The following is a 16,630-nucleotide window of genomic DNA, read 5'->3' as shown; positions in this document are numbered from 1 at the left end:
AATTTGACGAAATTGGCAAAATATCGCCAAAATCGCCAAATCTTCAGCATCCGAGTGTCGTACTAGAAAAGAATGAAGTGCTGTGACAAAATTGGCGAAATGTCGCCGAATTCGCTAATTTTGCCAAGATTGTCAATCGTGGAGCTCTTTTGTGCATTTCTGGACATAAGTGAGGCGTCTACCATGCATTCACTGTTTTAATTAACAGTAATTCAAATCAGACCCACCGGTATGGCGTAATGATGGAAATGCTGACTCAAAGCAAAACGAGTGGGATTGCTATATTTGCTTGTTGGAAGTAGCTGACAAGTATGTTCCTTGAAGGTGACGCCTGGCGCAATGGCAAAGTTGAACGAGAAACACTCCACTTTGCGAAGACATGCAAAAGCGCATTGGATATAATCCGGTACGTTGACAGTTTCCAAAACATTGGATATATTCAATAAATGATTCAGAAACGCCTTGAAGTTGCCATAATGAAAGTTCTGAAGTTGGCCTCTTTGGATCTGTTTCAGTAAAACGAAAATATGTAATTCAGTACACGGACCTGGTTCAACTACTAATTATGAGATTCACGTCATGTAAAGTTCGATGAGTAATTAATTAGTAATTAGACAAAAAGCATCGATAGAGGGGGTATTTTTCGGATAGAATGGCAAGATAAGTTTTTTTGATCCAAACATCGAGCTTCACATTTGTGAAATAATCCAAATTATGCGTTACAATCTGTTTTATAAGACGTTGAGCCGGGCTGAGATTAACCAAAATTCTAAGAACGTATTACGAACGTCGTATTACCGGTAAGTCGATTATTAAAGAAAGTTATTATTTGCTCATTTGTATTTTAAATGAATGAAAGCATAAAGATAGAGGTAGATAAATGTTGATTAACTCAAATGCATAACAATGGTTTTCTTATCGCATGAAACACATCTCAGTTTGTCATAATGAGCAGTTCTTATTTATAATCGTTCTAAAATAATTTCAATCCTATCAAAGTCATCAGGTGAAGCAAAGTCTGATTTTAATTTAAAAACATCTTAAGAACGTTTCGAGCCTCACATCGCAAAAATATACAAGAACGTTCACCCTCAGGTCCAAAGTTAGACGTTCTTACAAAAAAAGAGTGTATGATAACATTCGTTATAATCTCAGTTTGAGCATAGCCGAAACAATTCAAACGATTTGCATTTGATATCAGTCTGGTTTGAATAAATCTGAAAGAAACAACTAAAGTTTCGACATTGCAGGGCTTTCGTTAATTTGAAGCTGGAGGCCGGATGTTTCGTTTGGTGGTTAAAGGGGCTATGGCATGCAAAAAAATATAATGTAAATTTTATGATATCCAAAATGCCCAAAAAGTAGAATGAAAAATCGCAATAACCACTGACTTAAAATGATGAGCAAAATAAAAGAAATACAGAAGAGGAGAGAGAAGCACGGATGGACACAAATACGCAAGATTAAAACGGATTGCATTTAAGTAATCTTTAAAGAAAGGAGACCCAAAGTTTTTTCAAGTTTCTGGTAAATCGCCTGGGTAAGGGTCGTTTTGGCTCAAAGTCTTTTGTGATGTAATGATAACTTTTTCAGTTAATGAATTCCATATTACCATTTTCAAGTTTTTAACTAGTGATCATCTAAAGATTTCCCCTCAGCTCTCTAAAATAAGTCGACATAGCCCATTTATAGACTCTTATTTTGGAGGCTGTGGTGATAGTTGGAACATAACCAAAGGCAGGAAAGATGGTAAAGCATAACTAGTGATTTATTCACTGGATACGTTGTTGTAGTTCACGTGAATTGTGGATAATTCTGCTTTCTGGTTTCTGATTTCCGGTTTCCGGTTTCCGGTTTCTTGTGCTAACCCCATTTTGCTAAAAATGGCAATTAAGTGAAGCGCTTATTAATAGTAATGAGCGTTCCTTTGTCTTAATAGGGTGCAGAAAGGCCGCCATCATCACCGGGTCTATTCAACGTTCAAACTGTTTGTCGGATTATCAACCTGATCACGATTGCAATGTGAACGGTAACTTTTAAAAATTCAAAATGATCTGTCAACAATTTGATGTCATTTCGAACTCTCCTTTGCTTGCGTTGAATAAAAGGCACGGATTTTAATGTGTCTAATATAATTATAGAAGGAAGACCTACGCAAAGTTTCTGAAATAAAAACCAGCAACATGAAAACATATCACATAAGCCTAAATTATAACGCTATATCTTAGCGAAATCTGTTTGGAAAACCTTAGGTTTTTGTCAGTTTCTTTTTTCAATTTCACTTTATTAATTATTTCAAGACTGATTAAGTTCGAGATAAGACGTTCGACGCGTACGCCAGAATCGCTGAATTGTTCAACTTTTAAAATTACTTGGATCGACAAAAATGAGCAGCTTCTAAGTAGAAACATGCAAGGAATGCTGACATTCAGAGTGTCTCACTCATTCATCACAACCTGGAAAAAGTACTTTTTCTTGGCTTGAACCAAAGTTGGGTCGACGAGAAGCCAGACTTATATAATAACCAATCCTAATGATTATACCTATCGACCTTCTCAACAGGCCACTTTCGAAAATATCACAATATTCTTTATTTCTTCCCCCAAATTTTGCGTATGCATTGTTTGGGTTTCATCTTGGGACCATTGTATGTCCCAAAAGAGACTGGGAACAACGCTTATGCAAAGTTTGGGGGAACAAACAAAGAGGATTATGGTATTTTCGAAAGTGGCCTATAAATTGATCTCCATTGTATCTTGCCAAGGGCTAACTGAAATTAGTTTTATTTCCAGGCGTTTTCCTCTGTTGCATAAGAATTGGTTTTATATACATTTTTTTATAATACCTTTTTTGTAAGAACGTTGAGGGTGAGATTAACCGAATTTTAAAGAACTTATTACTCTATGAAGTGTCATAAGTGTCAAAATTCACTTTTAGTATTATGAAGTAGTTTTGGCAATATTAAGTAGTTTTGGCATTATGATGTAGTCTTGGCATTATGATGATACCGGGATTCTCTGTGAGTGTGCAATCGGATGCGAAGGGATTATGGGATAACAAGGAAGGTCAAAATGGCGGCTTTCTAATGATATTTCCTCTGCTGAACTTAGCCATGGTGAGGTAGACGTTTTCATCTACGAATTGGACCTGTTGTGCAAAAGCCTTTTTCAACTTCACTTTGATTCTAATGTTGACAGCAACAGCTTCAATGGTTCTTTAATTTTGTCCTCCATCATTCCGTGTTTGAAGGAATGCAAACAACTTCGTAATACCAAAACTACATCATAATGCCAAAGCTGCTTCATTATACTAAAAGGGAATTTTGACACTAATGACGCTCCATATTACTCAGGCTGAGAATCGTGTTAATTTATTTTGCTGATTTATATTTTACCTCTTTCACCGGCGTTAAACAGAGTACAATCTATAAGTGTCAATGGCATATATGGTGGTGAGAGGGCCAAAAAAAAACATGAAATAAAGTTAAATAAATAAAAAGAGGATATTACACGGCCGCTTGGAGATACGAAATTTCTCTTCGAGTGTCGAAAAATATTTCACGATTAACCGCAGCGAGTGAAACATATCAACATCAATGAAATACTAAATCATTTTACTCCCAGGAGTAAGTTCGGCTGCCGAGCATAAACCCTTGAACTCTGCAATTTAGTCCAATATAATGCTCTTGAGCGGGCAAATGACCGAGACAGAAACTGGTCTTTCAATTTTAGCTCTCTCGCAGACAGTGCAAATACGGTGAAAATCATACTTTTTTCAAAGCCTGTAAGTAAAACTGCTAGAACATCTTCTCCTCTTTGCAGACTTATCAGAGTGGTTTCCTATTCTGGCTTCAAAATATTCGTTTTTCCTCTCAAAATTTAGGAAAGACAACGCTCTACGCTCGCTTCACTTCTGTGGTTTCTCTTTTGGGACCAACTCTGACGATCAAAGAATATGCCATTGTTTATTTGATATCTTCTCGACCAATTAGAAACAACGTCAGCTGGTGGACGGGATTTGACTTTTTGTCCTGAGAAAAGACTAGTTTTCGCAGCAGGCGGTGTATTCCCCACTACTCCCAGATCTTCGACTTTCACTCGTCCAATATGGCGACCGAAATCGAATTGCAAATTACCGCCGGCAAGCAGGTTAAAAAAACGAAGAAGCCCTGAAAACGTTTGCAATACCGTGTTAGCAGAGATTCTAACATATTTCAAAAATCACATTTACAGGCGTTTTGTGTGAAATGGATGCCCAGTTGTGAGCTTCGTTGTTTGACTGTGAAATTGCAGTCGAGTAAGATTTTACTAGTACGCTTTTGGTTGACTTTTTAATTAGTAAAGATATTTGCTATTGTTCTGAACTGAACAGAGAGTGAGTAAAGATTGTAAGTCAAACATAAAATGTTGATTAAAATTGGTGGTTGTTGTTTGTAAGGTTTGTTTCTTTACTGCATGCTGCCTGCTCACGTGTTTGACCTGTTTGATCACTGGAAACTGTACATACTAATTACGATTTATTTTGTACTTTATGCAGAAGCATAACTATTTTCATAAACACTATACACTATTTTTTTTTATATAAGAACCTTTTTTATAAGAACGTTTGCGGCTGAGATTAACCAAATTATAAGATCCCTCAGGCTGAGAGTCGGATCCCGGAGTCGATTGAAAACGTTTTTATTGTGGTCGTAAAGATAGCAGAGTAACAATAACTCTCAAGAAAGAAACGACAGTTTTCAATTTACAACCGCCAAGTCAATGCACTCATCAAGGGGTATACTAGTAAACGGACTCTCAACATCAAAAGAGACCATAAACGTCCTAGAGGTTGGTAACTGGTTGATTTCATGTACAAATGAAAACGTGTCGCGGACATTGTAGTCTCACGGGACATGAGGCTCTAAAAGATCGCAAAGGAACTTAGATAGATTATAATTGTAGGTGCCTATTAAAGATACTATGGGTCGAAATGGAGGTGTTTCATTAGGCTGCCGAGCCTTGTGCATTTTAGGAAGGCCATAGAACCTAGCTGGTTGAGAACCAACTGGATAAATTCTCTCATATGTATCTTTGTCTAAGTGACCCTTATTTTTAAGTGCTCTTAATTACGTAGCTCTTTTGTCTTTTATTTTATTGCTATGTGCGCTACTTTTGTTTTCTGCGCATTTCACACTTCATATTCAAATTGTACGCAAGTTCTGACACGTCATTTTGCAACATACCTTAACATAAGTTCAAATGTACAACCGTTGAAAAAGCTCATTTGCAACTGAAGATGACATGAGTATGTCGAAACATGTTTTGTAAATTGAAAAGTGTCGTTTCTTTTTTGGGAGTTTTATTGTGGTGTTTGTATTTGGAATGAAAGCATGAAATAAAAGTAAAGAAATGTAAATTACCCCGAACCCTTAAGGGCATATTTAGCATAAAATAACAATGTTTTTTCTTATTGCATGGCACACATCTCAGTTCATGAGCAGGTCTTATTTATAATCGATACAAAATATTAAAGTTCAACACCATCAAAGCGAGCACGTATGTAGATTTCCTAGTCACATCCGCTAGATTTCATTTATTAAAAACTATACCATGTAAAATAAATAACATCTTTAAGAACGTTTTGAGCCTCACAACGCCAAATTATATAAGAAAGTTCAGCCTCAGCTTCAAAATTAGACGTTTTCATAAACAGAAAGAGTGTATAATTTGCTTTCTGGGGTTAGAGAAGGAACTCCGCTTTTAGGACTGGCTTAATCTATACATTAATTTTAAAACATCTTAAGAACGTTTTCAGCTTCAGATGACAGAAATATATGAGAACATTCAGCCTCAGCTCGAACGTTAGACGTACTTATGTATACATATATAAAAGAGCGTTTTTGCTTAAAATACAAGCCAATGCCGAAACCCTCTAAACTAACCACTGGATATATATAATCATCGATTTCTCACTTCTTGTGATAAGAATCGAGGAATTGAGATGGCTATCATTTGTTAGAGGACGTCTATTCCTCACTCGGTTTGGATGCTATTAAAGTTATCGCTGTGTCCAGAGCAGAAGGACTGCATGGATAATTGCTTTTTCTTGGGATGGTCTTTCAATGCCAACATCGCGAGAGAACTGACCTGTGCCTGCTGCTCAGTCCGCTCGACAAAGGTTGTATATCCTACACCAATAAACAGGACGGTGATTGCGAGATGCATCTTATGGCTAGGACAAGGTTTTCCTAGTTATCTTTGTAAAAACACTGAAACCAGCAGCACTTAAAAGTTTCCTCTGAGTTCACATAAAAGAGGCAATTAAAGATTCACAACCCACTTGTCAATCTGCCATCTCCACTGTCGTGAATTTTAAACATTAAGCCATGTTCCTATTTATCCTCGCAGGTATTGTCTCCTTTTCTCTTCCATCATCGAAATCATCACTACTACCATAATCATCATCATAACTAGAAATTTATTTGAGGAAGATCTTTATCTTACAAAGACGGCTAATGTTCTTTGCTGGTAACAGATCTCATGCTATTCCTTTGTTTGTCGTCGCTAATGTTTTACCCCCCAATAGACCTTATTCATAAATGGCGAACACAATTCTCTTGTCCAAGTGCAAATTAGCCTACCAAGCCTCATTTTGGAGCAAGAATTATTTTCAATTCTTTGTATGGTATCGAGGCTTGGTAGGCTAATTTGCACTTGGACAAAAGAATCATAAATTGACCTCCATTTATGAATAAGGTCTATATGCTTTATTTTTTTGTGTGTGTTCTCTTATGCGCGATGAATCTATCAATTGTGCCCCTCAGAATATCTGTGGTCTTTTAACCTGTTCATCCGACGTTTATTCATAGAACACTAGATTTTCTGATGTTGGTAACATATGTTTATAAATCAAGACTAGATATTCGACTTAATTCGCTTTCCATTTTTGGATCTAAGTTATGGAATTGCCTGACGCCTGACTTAGGCAAACCTAGGAAAAAATCTTTCAAAAACAAAATTCACCAACTTTTACTTTCGCCAAAATCGCAATTGTTCAGTCAAATGTTGTCAATACTAATGGATGAACTAATTTGCCGAAATTGGCAAAAATCTCGCCAAAATCGGCAAATCTTTAGCATCCGAGTGTCAAAACTAACAACGGATGAAGTGCTGTGACAAAATTGCGAAAAAAAAATTGTGAATTAGTAGATTATTTTGGGCAACAACAACAGCAACAAAATTCTCCTGGGCGTCTACGATGCATTAACTGTTTTAATTAACAGTAATTCAAATCAGGCCCACCAGTATGGCGTGATGATGGAATTGCTGAGTCAGAGCAAAACGAGTGGGATTCCTACATTTGTTTGTCGGAAGTAGCTGACAAGCATGTTCTTTGAAGGTGACGTCTGTTCAATGGCAAAGTTGAAGTAGAAACACTTCACATCGCGAAGACATACAAAAGCACATTGGATATACCCCGGTACCTTAACAGTTTCCAACACGTTGGAGATACTAATAATAAATGATCCAGAAATGCCTTGAAGTTGTCATAATGAAAGTTCTGAAGTTGGCCTCTTTGGATGTGTTTCAGTGAAATGAAAATATGTAATTCAGTACACGGACCTGGTTCAACTACTGTTTATGAGATTCGCGGCATGTAAAGTTCGATGAATAATTAATTAGTAATTAGACAAAAAGCATCGATAGATTGGTATTTGGGTCGAGTCTGCTGTCCTATATGACCGCGGTACCTTTCGGATAGAATGGCAAGAGAACTATTTTGATCCAAACATGGAACCTCACATTTGCGAAATAATGCAATTCATGCATTACATCTTTTTTATTTTATAAGAATCTTTTTTGTAAGTACGTTGGACCGTCTGAGATTAACCAAAATTCAATGAACGTATTAAGAACGTTCCTCAGGCTTAGAGTCGATTAAGAACGCTATTATTTTGCTCATTTTTATATTAAATGAAACCTTAAAATAACAGAAGAGCGCGATTATGGCTAAAGATGAATATGTTAAGATAGAATCGTAAGATAGGGAGAATCGGAAGAATCGTATTATTCTTCAGAAAGACATTAAGGAAACTTGTAAAATCGGAAGAATCGTTGAATCGGAGAATTATTCCCCAAGGTTTGTAAGGTAAAATCTTATAATCGGAAGAAATGTAGGATCGGAGAATGATTTTCAGAAAGATCTTGAGGTAAATCGTAGAATTGGAAGAATCGTACAATCGGTGAAATGATTTCAGAAGGCTATCATGGTAAAACCGTAAAATCGGAGGAATCGTAGAATCGGAGATTACTTTCAGAAAGATGGTAAATAGGAAAATAGTAACCCTAAATCGGATATACTATTCCTCCGATTTAGCCATAATTGCACTACTCTCTAAAATAGAGATAAAATAAAGGTAGATAAATGTTGATCAACCTAAATACATAAGGGCATCATATTTTCTATAACACAACAATGGTTTACTTATTGCATGATACACATCTCAGTTTGTAATACCGAGTAGTTGTTATTTATAATCGTCTCAAAATAACTTCAACTCCATAAAAGTCATCAAGTGAAGCAAAGTCTGATGTAAATTTAAAAACATCTTAAGAACGTTTTCAGTCTCACATCGCAAAAATAGACAAGAACGTTGAAGTCCAAAATTAGACGTTCTTACAAAACAAAAAAAAAGTGTATGATAATATTCGTGATAATCTCAGTTTGAGAATGGCCGAAGTCAAACGAGTGGCATTTTTTTTGTGTTTGAACTTAAGGTAAGACTCCTTAGATGCAACTCATTGATGTAAATAATATTGTATATTTATGTAAATTTGTTAATTTCTTAATTTATTACTATTAATTTCATTTTTATCTGTACTATCTATTTTGCCTGTTCACTTCTATAAATATATGTACATATTTTTGTTTTCCTTTCACTTAATTCCTGTGGTAGTGGCCATCTCGAAAGCATTTGCTACTATGGCCTCTACACACTTTTCCACTTTTTTCTCACTCAAGTATATTTAGTCTGTTTCCTTCTTTCTTTTAATTGTTATATCAATTATTTATTTTCTGAAATAGTGCATAATAATAATAAATCTTGAATAGTATTTGCTTTGACACTGAGTGAAAAACGGATGGTAAACTGTACATTGAAAAGAATGGAAGCGGCCTTCAAGGTGATTTGATCTCCGTATGCGCATCTTTAATCATTTCGGCCAAGTAGTGAGACCATGATTGACCAGCATACAGTTGAAGGGGAAAACCATCAAAGTCAGTTTTTTACAATTTCGTCTCGTACAGTTTCAGGTGACCTTTGAATACCGATGCTTCTTCAGTAACCAGAAACAAAGTGCGCTATCTTTCACAGATATCCAGTGCTGCACCCGCTTGCTTAAATTGGGGTCAATAAATGCTGCTTTATACATGGAAGTTTTTACATTTTGTCAATGACTTTGCCTGACAAAACATGTCCTCGTTTTGGAGTAATCTTACCATTCCGTAACCTAAGTCTTATCAATACTTTTTCCTCACGCCTGTACTGTGCTGCAGCAGGGTTGAGACACTTGTTCCTGTTTATCATGCGCATTTCCAGTTTCTCTATGTACGCTTTAGCTCTTTCGTGGACCTTATTGACCCTATCATTGTGTTTAGCCAGATCTTTTCTGCTTAGAGTTTCCGATGAACCTGGATAACTGTCAATGTCATAATGTTCCAATTCTGCCAAAACATTTGATTTTCGGCCATAATACACTTCAAAATGGCTTAACCAGCTAATGTCCTCTTTCTTTTCCTCGTTAATTTTTCTGCAGTAGATCCGTAGTGTTTTACCCAGTTGACTCCTTTAGTTTTCAATGAAAGTACGTCAAAAAGCATTTTGGTGCGGAAACGTCGGTGTGACCTTTCGATCTATCCTTTTGATTGTAGGTGGTAATGTTTGCTTCGAATTATTTTGATTTTGTATTTCTTACACAGATTTGCTACATGTCCGCAAAATTCTTTGCACCGGTCACTCTGTAAACGATCTGGTGGTCCATGTTCTTCGTATATCCTTTGCAGATTTCTTGCTATGGATCGACTAGACTTCTTTTCCGGTGGTGCCAGCCACAGATAACGACTAAACATATCTAGCACAGCGAGAACGCCTCTGTCAGTCTTACCGGCAAACTTATTGACTGACTGCTTGTTCAAGTCTATCAAATCAATTTGGTGTTGGGAGTGTACGAGCTTAGCTCCAACAGGCTTCGGTAAAACCACGTTCGTAAATACTGCGTTGTGAATACGATACTTGATACTGCAGGAAGTAACATGTCGTATCTGTCGTTTGGTAAGGGCCGCATAACTTTCTGCTTCTCGGTGTTTCAGCTTTTTATACCCGGCCGACTTTGTTTCTGTCAATGTTTTATCAACTATTCTAGACACATCAGAATTCTTCACAGCTTTCCGTCCATTAAAGTACAGTGTGGGACTCTTTTCAGGGCCAAGAGTAAGGAGATCTTTCGTTCTCCAGAACCTAACAATAGCAATCTTCTGTGACCCGGTCCCTTCGTTTGCAGGAATGTTGAACTTTCCTTGGACAAGTAGTAGTATAGTTTCGTACTTGTCTCCATCTATGGTATGCATGAAAGTACCTCGTGACTTCTGTTTTTCTCCGGATTCAGTTAGCTGGAAACTACAGCAAAGCCAATGGAGATAAACGCTACATAACACCATGTTGAACATGTACACGTGCTGAGAGAAGTGGTCAACACTACTACACTCGAACAGGACCCAGCAAACCACAAAATAGATGCCGGATGTCTGCCTGCACCCCCTTGCTTAACGTCAAAAGATAGTATCTATATTACATAGCCACCCCAGCAGTAACAAATTACAGTGAGATTCAAACCTCACTTTTTTTGTTTGTTAGTAATGCCGACTCTTGCTAGCTGAATATTCCTGTGTCACCTCAAATTTAAAAGCCAATATAATTTTGTTGGTAATGTTCATGTGATAAGTTCGAAGATAGGTGGTGTCTTTGAGAAGCCCCCTACCCCAAAGGTGGGTCCTGTTCGAGTATAGTAGTTTTGACCAGTTCCCTAAGAGAATTTTTTTCAAGAGTTACGCATGATTGATTTTGCCTTTTCAATTTTTGACAGACTTCCGTAGCAGGAATGACATTAACGCACACTAAACATTGTCAGAGCAGCTGTTAACCTGTAACAATAGAGGGTGAACTAGAATGCGATTAGAACAAGAATTACAAAAATAACAGTATAAAATAGATTCAGAATAGAAATTCCTTTAGCATACTAATCTTTAATCTTTGATCGTTAATTTTTATTTATTTTAACACGGTAAAAAATCCATCAGGTTTTAGTACAATGTACAACTACATAGCAATATTCAATAATAATAAAAAATGTATCTAAAAGTCTTACTTATAATTACACGAAACTACACCATGAATGCCGTGTTTCTGATTTAACTAAAATGATCATTTAACAATTTCTTGAAATTATTTAGGGATTTCATTTGCCTAAGACTGTAGGGTAGACTGTTCCAGAGAGTTTCACCTCTATAACTAAAGCTCTTTTTGAGGTAGTTAGTTCTTGGTAAAGGGACAATTAATGTGTTTGCAGAGACCCTTAAGACATAGCCTGGAGTACTGCGCTCAGTAAACATAGAGGTTCAGGAACCAGATCATTAAGAGCTTTGGACACCATTAAACCTAGTTGAATTTGTACCGAGATACAAAATCAGTTGACAAGTCATTAGGGTCGCAAAACAGCTTTCGAGGCAACAAGACCTTGACAATTGCGAGACAAACCTAACTTCTGGGAATCACGTAATTGAAGCATCAGTTTCAAAATATAAAATCCAGGAAAACTGTTTTGTTTGATTTTTTAAACCGAGCACATTATTTAGCTTTCCATTCACTTACAGGGACTTAAGCGATTTTTTTATAATTGCTAAAATGTAAAGTAAAGCATGGTAAAGCACACTTCACGGGCTAAGATCATGCTTCTTTGGCGCTCGGTCACATTCTTATATATTGCTTTATGAACATTATTGCACAATACCAAATTTTGTTGATGCGAGCCTCTGAGCATTTCCTTGACAACAACCAGTAAGGATGTATATAGAAGAATGCAAGCCCTTCACTTCATGAAAAGAGCTTCAAAATCTTTGAGATAACGCCTGAGGGGGAGATCCTCGGGGCATTTTACATACTACATCAGGCTGATGCCGAGGGAATGCAAACAATCTGTATTTCTCATGAAACGAAAATTTTGCAAGCCTTATTACAAATTGCGTCCATTAACGATTGTTACAAAATGTTGCAACCCGAAGGCACCGAAGGTGCTCGCGCGCGGAGCACCATAGTTAAGAATTTATGGTAACCCATCGATGGGAGAAATGTTGGTTTTATAGCCATGACGTCATCGACCAAGTACTGGTTTTCGATTGGATTGCAGGCTCAACCCAGGTTAACTCACTTAAACGTAAACAAGGCTTCATTTTACGCGCACTTTCTGTGGCTCGACGCGGCTACACGGCAATACTACGTCAACAACAGTTCTTGCACAATGATGAAATGGTCTATGAAATGAATCATATGTGAACTGCGCATATGAAATCAAGTGAAGCTATGATCTTCGCAGTTATGATAGAAATTTTTGCAATTGCGTAGAGAAGCCTGAAAAATTCAGGACTTCAAAGGGGTTTGAACCCGTGACCTCGCGATTCCGGTGCGACGCTCTAACCAACTGAGCTATGAAGCCACTGACGTTGGGAGCTGGTCATTTGTGGGTTCTAATGGTCCCGTGAGGAATGAATCAATGCTGAAATGGTATATTAAATGAATCATACCCGTTGAAGTCCTGAATTTTTCAGGCTTCTCTACGCAATTGCAAAAATTGCTCTCATGACTGCGGAGATCATAGCTTCACTTGATTTCATATCCGCAGTTCACATATGATTCATTTCATATACCATTACATCATTGATTCATTCCCCACGGGACCATTAGAACCCACAAATGACCAGCTCCCAACGTCAGTGGCTTCTTAGCTCAATTGGTTAGAGCGTCGCACCGGAATCGCGAGGTCACGGGTTCAAACCCCGTTGAAGTCCTGAATTTTTCAGGCTTCTCTACACAATTGCAAAAATTGCTCTCATAACTGCGAAGATCATAGCTTCACTTGAGTTCTTGCACAGTCAACGCTTTTCGCGTTCAGGTTGAAAACGGTTTGGAAAATGTTTTCTTTCTTCAATTTGGCTGGTTGCAATCCATTTTGACATATCATGATATCGGTGGTCCACACTGGTGGCTACGCAATTATTAAAGTCAAGCATTGGAAGGATATAACCTTAAAGCTAAGTATTTATCTTTTAATTGTTGAGAGCTGCTTTTTTCTACGTATTGCAATTTTTGGCACATCTTTAGACGCTCTGATAAGGTTGCATGATGTCTGGAGGAACTATGACTATAACAGAAACGAAAGGAGAGAGAGAGAGAGAGAGAGAGAGAGAGAGAGAGAGAGAGAGAGAGAGAGAGAGAGAGAGAGAGAGAGAGAGAGAGAGAGAGAGAGAGAGAGAGAGAGAGAGAGAGAGAGAGAGAGAGAGAGAGAGAGAGAGAGAGAGAGAGAGAGAGAGAGAGAGAGAGAGAGAGAGAGAGAGAGAGAGAGAGAGAGAGAGAGAGAGAGTGAGAGAGAGATCATTTCCCTGATTTCTTGGTTCCCAATTTTTGAATTGCCGAAACATGCCTAAGCACAGTGTAAATTTCTTTACAACTATGTTTGTGGTTGTTTTTGGCTAATTTTGACAAGCGTCTTCTTGGACTTTCGTCACCTCTCTCTTACAGGCATAAGAGGCGTTATATCCTTGGTTTGTTTCTTAGCTCTGATTGGTTCATCATTATTTTCTTGCTCGAACATTTCTTAAGTCGTTGTCTCCTGGTGCGTTTCCCAGGACTGATTGGTTTGCATTTGGCTAATTTTGACAAGCGTCTTCTTTGACTTTGGACACCTCTGTATTACAGGCATAAGAGGCGTTAAATCCTTGGTGTGTTTCTTAGCTCTGACTGGTTCATTATTTTGTAATTGGTTCCTATATAAAGGCAGAAATCTTAAAAAAAAACCAATCCATTTCAATTCCACGATCTGGCAAGATGAGCAGACCTTGCTCCCAGCTAAACAGTAAAACTATTAGAGATAAGGCAGAATGCGAAGTCGTAGCAAGAATAGAAAAATTGTGTTCAGTTGTTGCCTTTAAGTGCGTTTGGCGAGTTGACGACGAGGAAACCGACAATGGGGTGGAACTGGATATGCGATAAACGGGATGAATGTGATTCCAAGATATCTAAATTGCGAGAAGTGTGCTTTTTCTTCTCGGCTATCAGCACTTCGAAAAGGGACAAAAAGAAGGGCGGAAAAGCTCCCCGTAAATCACAAGACATCCACGAAAGCGGAGATTCAAACGAAGAAACCACACTCGACGCTTCTCAACTTTCATCGCCGGGAAAGCAAACATATCCAGCGATATCGTACTGGGTGGCATGTCAAACGAGTAATGCTGCACCGATAAATTTGCTGAAAGTCCAAAGAGCAGTCAGTAGTTGAGGTCTCGAACATTATTCATCCAGAGCATCGCGCAAACAAAATAGTCAAAACTTAAATGTTCTATGTCAAGTGTTAAAGGATCACAAGAACCCTTGTGTAAGGCAACTGGTGGAGTCATCGTATCAACACTGCCTGAGGTGAGAAAAGAATTTTCTACGGTCATTTACCATGCAAGCAACTACTAATTTCGAGCCAACTACATAAATTCCAGGGTGCAGTACCAGTCAGGGAGGCAATCATTGCTGTTTGTTTAGTTTTGCAATATAAAATGGTAATCAATGCGCCAGCTTTGATTACAAAAGACTGCGTTTTATTGTCTTTAAAAAATGTTTGTTTTATTTCTAGTGCTCTTCAAGACGAACTTGATATTAACAGTTAATAGCAAGATCAGTCAGCGCCGTCGGAAAACGTCGTCCGTCTTCGAGTGGTCCTGGAAAACTTCAAACCGATGATGACCTCAACCGTCAAGAATTACATTGTGCTGGGCTATTGCTGGATACCTTCGGTTTGGATATAAATTTGCCCAATGAATCGCAGCCAGCCTCGCCAGAACAGGCGCCCCACAAGCCACTATCATGCAAGATTACAGTCCTTTGCAGCGATATTCAATTTGTCCTGAGAAAACTGAATTACGCAGTCTATCGTGGTGAGGTCTACAAGATTACAACAAAGTCGCAGTTTACCTATCAGTACCTCTGCAACATGAAAACCTTCCTTAACAATTTAATGGGGAACGAAGCTTTTAAAGATCGCCTTGTTCAGCATATACAGCGAGTACTACCCATTCTCAGCGAGCCCGACAGTTCAGTCATCCCACAGCTGAAAGTCAACAGAGACTTAATTGAGGTTCAGGGAGGATGGTTTTGGAGTTTTTCTGCTGGATCATTTGTCCAGGGCATTCTTTCCGAATCTCAGGTGAGGCGATAACATTGTAACCATTTTATAATGTTAACAATCTTTGACTTGTTTTCTTGTTTTTCTTTTTAAATTAGTTTTATGCTTTTTCTGTTTTTGAGTGTTAAAATGACCTCAAGATCTCCGAACAAGCCAAGAACAATGAAATATACCGTGAATACTTGGGAAAAGACATTGGAAAATACCACCCCCTCTTCTCGTGATTCACAATTAAATGTTAAATCCTTTTTTATCGAAATTTTCAAACAGAAAGGAGTCGTAACTCCCAGAGCATTTGTGGACTTTGACAGACTAAAAGACCCCGAACCCAAATATTTTGAGGAAATTCTGAGGAACAGTCTTTCAGAGGAAAAAGTGCAACAGTTCTGTGCAGATTTCTTGGCATTATCTCGCCCAAAGAAGCGCAAACAGCCTGTACCATGTGCGATCGGGTCGGCAGACAGTGGAAAGACCAGTTTTTTTTGCACCAGTGTTCCAGATCATCCCGCTTAACCGTATTGCAAGGGTAACAAAGCAGAAGAGCTTTAATAAAGCCATGATCGACAGCTGCACAGAGGTAATCTTCCTCGATGAAACATTTTCAGGCCTTCTTGAAATAGACGACTGGAAAAATCTCTGCCAAGGGGGCTTCACTTCCCACGACGTCAAGTGGAAGAAGGCTGAAGGATTTCATTGCAGTGCGTCCATGTACATAACCTGTCAGACCGAGTTAGATTTCGGATCAGATCATAACGAAGCAATGGATAAAAGGTTACACAAATACCACTTTAGAAGCCTGTCACATGTGAATCCAGAAGCAAACAAGTGACTGAGACAACATGCCATGGATGTTATCGTATGGTCGCAAAAGATTGCTGGCGACATCGAGGACAGTGCTACGCCCAAACCCGCTGTTACCGAACACGGATTGCCAGAAGAAGACCTCAAAAACATCCTATCCGTATCTCTTATTAACGAGGACATCGAGAACTCGCAGTTCAGTCAGACAAGTGTTCAGGCGATCCATTCCACCTCAGAAAGCAATACAGAACTTTCAGAAGACAGTGATGCCGATGGAATAGAGAGGCTGCGCTCTGAACATAAAAAAGCCACTGAAGGAAGTCTACGTCAACGGCACCTTATGATGC

The 16,630-nt window shown here is 38.2% G+C and overlaps 1 protein-coding gene and 1 pseudogene across 1 annotated transcript in view; one reads left to right on the top strand and one right to left on the bottom strand.

Annotated features, from left to right (window-relative positions):
* The window catches only part of LOC137997586 (uncharacterized), a 71,098-nt gene that overhangs the window by 27,847 nt on the left and 26,621 nt on the right, over window positions 1-16,630 (bottom strand). The window contains exon 3 of the mRNA XM_068843663.1: window positions 228-506. Within this exon, the coding sequence (XP_068699764.1) occupies window positions 228-506 (279 nt within the window). The remainder of the gene's footprint in view (window positions 1-227; window positions 507-16,630) is intronic.
* The window catches only part of LOC137994277 (uncharacterized), a 3,014-nt pseudogene continuing 521 nt past the window's right edge, over window positions 14,138-16,630 (top strand).

Source organism: Montipora foliosa, chromosome 3, assembly GCF_036669935.1.
Source record: "Montipora foliosa isolate CH-2021 chromosome 3, ASM3666993v2, whole genome shotgun sequence".
In the NCBI taxonomy this organism is placed as follows: domain Eukaryota; kingdom Metazoa; phylum Cnidaria; class Anthozoa; order Scleractinia; family Acroporidae; genus Montipora; species Montipora foliosa.
The sequence above is the reverse complement of the archived record's forward strand: the minus strand, read 5'-3'. Positions and strand labels throughout refer to the sequence as shown.